At 35.6% G+C, this 4477-nt stretch overlaps 1 protein-coding gene across 1 annotated transcript in view; it reads left to right on the forward strand.

Annotated features, from left to right (window-relative positions):
* The window catches only part of LOC119839282 (xaa-Pro aminopeptidase ApepP-like), a 22041-nt gene that overhangs the window by 12661 nt on the left and 4903 nt on the right, over positions 1-4477 (forward strand). Inside the window, exons 8-12 of the mRNA XM_038365518.1 lie at positions 529-659; positions 1516-1590; positions 1968-2045; positions 2895-3025; positions 4324-4476. Of these exons, the coding sequence (XP_038221446.1) occupies positions 529-659; positions 1516-1590; positions 1968-2045; positions 2895-3025; positions 4324-4476 (568 nt within the window). The remainder of the gene's footprint in view (positions 1-528; positions 660-1515; positions 1591-1967; positions 2046-2894; positions 3026-4323; position 4477) is intronic.

A 4477-nucleotide genomic window follows, 5' to 3' on the forward strand; every position in this document is an offset into this window, starting at 1 on the left:
GGCACTGCGCGTTTTCTTATTATTTTTAATGGATCTTTTCGGTGGTAAGAATGCCGTACAAAAATATGTGACCAAAATAATAATGTTAAAATAATAATGTTCATGATAAAATTGTCCATCGATTTGTGTAATTATCCAATCAAAATAATCGTTATATTTCGAGAAAGTGCGCACTAAGCAAATCTTTGAAATTAGTAAAAAAACTGCATTTTCAGAGCCATGGTTATGTATTTTTTATTAGGTGGTATTTCTTTTAATAAATAGTAGATAGCTCGAAAAAAGTGCACAAGATAAGGCTAGCGATGCGTTTTGCTCAGAGACGCACCTTTTTTATGTCATAGCGAGCCACTGAGCTGGTGGTTCACCTGGTACTTCCCCGGTGCGAGCTGGCCCAATTCGTGTCGAAGCGTCCTCGACTCCCATATTCTAGAATCTAAGTTAGATAACTATTTACTGTTTAGTCATATGTACTGTCTAATGTATAATGTATGTACAATACATCTATATTTTCTTTTATATTCCAGAATGTAAACAATGTTATATTATTTTGGGGAAACGGGGCGCTGGCGGCGAACGTGCGTGAGCATTTATCGGCAGAAAATACACAAATCGTTATAAAACCTTATGGTGATGTGTTTGATTATATCCGAAATATGACGGTAAGTTACAGCTAAAAATTAATAAGTAGTAAACAGTGGCGGATTTACCAGCAGATTGAGTAGGCTCGAGCCTAGGGCGGCAGATTTTGGCGCGGCAAATTTGGGGAACGACTTTTTTTTTTTTTTCACCTCATAGAAATCAAAAAGATTTTTTATCAAGTGTTCATTATTGTGTAAATAGCATACATAACCCCGCCCATACATCATTAAGCTTCGATTAGCTCAAAAATATACCGAAAAATTATTTTACATGCAATTTCAACGAAATTGTGTTGCATTGTAAAAATCTTAATATATAAAATTCTCGTGTCACAGTTTTCGTTGCCATACTCCTCCGAAACGGCTTGACCGATTCCTCTGAAATTTGGTAAGCATATTGGGTAGGTCTGAGAATCGGCTAACATCTATTTTTTATCCCGATATTCCTACGGGATACGGACTTACGCGGGTGAAACCGCGGGGCGCAGCTAGTAGTGTATAAAATGACAATTGTTGAGGCAAGGGCGGCAAAAACTATTCAGCCTATACCCTGAAAATTTGTAAATCCGCCACTGGTAGTAAATGCCTTGACGTCTTAACGTTTCGTTAGACTCTCTAGAATAAACTAGATATGTCTTTTATTATATTATATGCATTGAACAATGACAATTGGTATAACGCAAAGAAATATTCTTGATAATGGTGCTTCAAAACTTTGTTAAATTAACTTAAAGTTGTAATTAACTTTTTAAATTAATTTTCCTTTATTAAGCTTTTAACTATATTGAAATCACGTTATCCATATCTAGGTGCAAGCGGGTATTTATTAATTTTTTGGTGATGTTTTGTAATACAAATAATATCAAACAATTTTCAGCACGCTCTACCACCAGACAGCTCTATTTGGTTGTCCACAGACGCCAGTCATGCTGTGTATTCCACAGTTGAAACGGTAAGATCATTTTAACATATCGATTGATGGATGTATGAATGGATGCTTTTCATACCCGTCTATACTCGGATGGAACTTGAATTGGCCTATATATAGGTCGCATTAGGTTTGTAAAAACCCATAGAATAATCTTAAAAAAAATATATAAATAATAACATGAAAAGAAAAAAAAAGAGTACAATTTGTTGGGCGACTTGTCACTCAGAAGTGATCTCTTCCAGGCAACCCGGGCAAAAGGTAACAAGCATTAATAGATTACTGCCAGGTCGAGAAACAAAATAGCAAAATAACGTACAACATATACATAACATAACATATTTATTTAATTAATAATGCACATAAATTTGGAAGCTAAAAAAATTATTCCTCTGTTGCAGAACGACCTCATTAACATCATCTCTTCAGTGTCTCCGGTCGCTTTAATGAAATGTGTCAAAAATCATGTGGAACTCGCAGTAAGATTTCATTTCATTTCTACACATTACGTACTTACTTATTACTGTATTCTAGAAATAAATATCTATTTAATTGTCTGTTGTTTTTTGAAATAGCTACTGATAAAAGCATAGATTGTGAAACTGTCACACCGTCGCTGTAGCAAATACTATAATTTGTGGTCTTTTTGCTGGTATATTTCCAAAATAAGTGAAAGAATAGCTTGTCAATACCAATCGATGAAAATCAGTATGTGAATAAGTAAGAAAAATATTATATGCTATTTTTTATCTATTCGCTAGTGTTCAGCCCGTTTCGACTGCATATTTAAAGAAGACAAACAATATAGACAGTCTCTAGGTTTCCTAATTTTCATGGGAATTTCGGCATAAAAACTTATGCCCTTTCTTGAGCCTTAACAATACCTGTCAAATCTTCCAAATGTATCTGGTACTTCCCGAGTTTAGCGCATTCAAGCAAACAAACTCTACAGCATTATATGTATATAGATATGGTGAAATCTAAATATAATAATAATATTACACAGCCAGCGAATTTATATTATTTCATACTTTCAAATGTATTTATCCGTCTTTATTTCATAACTAGCTTTTTCCCGCGGCTTCGCACGTGTTAAATTCGAAGTAAAACCCCTTCCCCCTTCCGCTTTTAAGTTGTAATACATACAAACCTTCCTCTTGAATAACTGTGTCTATTAAAAAAAACCCCATCAAAATCCGTTGTGTAGTTTTAAAGATCTACAGGCGTCGGAAAGCGACTTAGTATACTATGCAGAAGCTAATAAATATTTCCAAGAACTCAAATATGTTAAAATTCGAACCTAGATCTAACTGATATCATATATCTAGGGTTTCAGGTCAGCACACATAAAAGACGGCATAGCGGTGGTGAGATTCCTCCGCTGGGTCCACGAGAGGGTGGACGCTGGCGACATTGTGACAGAAATTAATGTGGTGGATAAACTAAATGATTTAAGAGGGTAAATAAAACATTTTAACTCTTACACAGGGTATCCTAATAATCCTACTAATATTATAAATGCAAAAGTTCGTAAGGATGTGTGTGTGTTTGTTGCTCTTTCACGCAAAAACTACAGAACCGATTGCAATGAAATTTGGTACGTAGATAGCTGGATAACTGGAATAACACATAAGCAACTTTTTATCACGATATTCCTACGGGATACAGAATTTCGCGGGTGAAACCGCGTGGCACAGCTAGTAATACATAACTGCGAAATATTGGCATTACAGTCTATCGAAATATAATGCGTTAAATGATAACCAAGAGATACGGATTACAATTTATCGATAGGTCGTAATCTCTCGAGTTCGATTATAATCTCACGCTTGAGTGGGAATAATAGAAAAAAGGTGTGTGTGCTATCCACACACGATAGAAGTGAAACTTCAGTACATCGACAAAAGAATGAGATGAATATATATATAACAAGAGTAGGATAATTACAAAGTATATTTGTTTAGCGAAGAAGAGACACCGATAATATAAAATAGTATGTATATTTCTGTCTCATTCTTTGCCGGCTTCATTCTACACATTTTTGTATTTGTATCTCTTACCTGTCGTTTTTTCCGTTGCATCGGGTTTGAAATCACAACGATTCTAAAGAAGTTTCACTTCAAAAACTATAAATCTACAAAAAAATCCTAGAGGTAGACCTGTGCGGAGTCGGGACGAGTAACTAGAATGTCTATTTATAAATTATAATTTATTAAAGCGGTTTTTATAATATGCTTCACGAAATGGAAGTTGGAGGTTAGAAAGAGTGAGAGATATATAGGTATTGCTGTCTAGTATGTTATCTATTTATTATTTAATACTAGACGTTCGTCCCGGCTCCGCCCGGATATCAAGGTTCCGTTTTTATCCCTAGGTTTCATTTCATGGGGATAAAAAGTATCCTATCAGCCAAATCAGCTCACTCCCTGTGTATACGAAACTTCATCAAAACCGTTCTGTAGTTTCATCGTGATTGACGGACTAACATCCAAACAAACAATCACATCCTATCCAACTAATATTATAAATGGGAAAGTTTGTAAGGATGTGTGTGTGTTTGTTGCACTTTCACGCAAAAACTGCTGAACCGATTGCGATGAAATTTTGCACGTAGATAGCTGGACAACTGGAATAACAATAGGCAACTTTTCATCCCGATATTCTTACGGGATACGGACAAACGCGGGTGAAACCGCGGGGCACTGCTAGTTTATAATATTAGTGTGAAGTGTGATATATATTTTGGTATATTTTTAGAGAAGAATTTGGTTATAAAGGGCCGTCATTTGCAACGATTGCTGGTGCGGGAGAGAACGGCGCCATTATCCATTATAAACCGTCCCGTGAGGGGACACAAAGGGTCATTAGGAAAGAAGACATGCTGTTAGTCGATTCTGGGGGACAGTACCTG

The sequence above is a fragment of the Zerene cesonia genome, unplaced genomic scaffold, assembly GCF_012273895.1.
Source record: "Zerene cesonia ecotype Mississippi unplaced genomic scaffold, Zerene_cesonia_1.1 Zces_u011, whole genome shotgun sequence".
Classification (NCBI taxonomy): Eukaryota; Metazoa; Arthropoda; class Insecta; order Lepidoptera; family Pieridae; genus Zerene; species Zerene cesonia.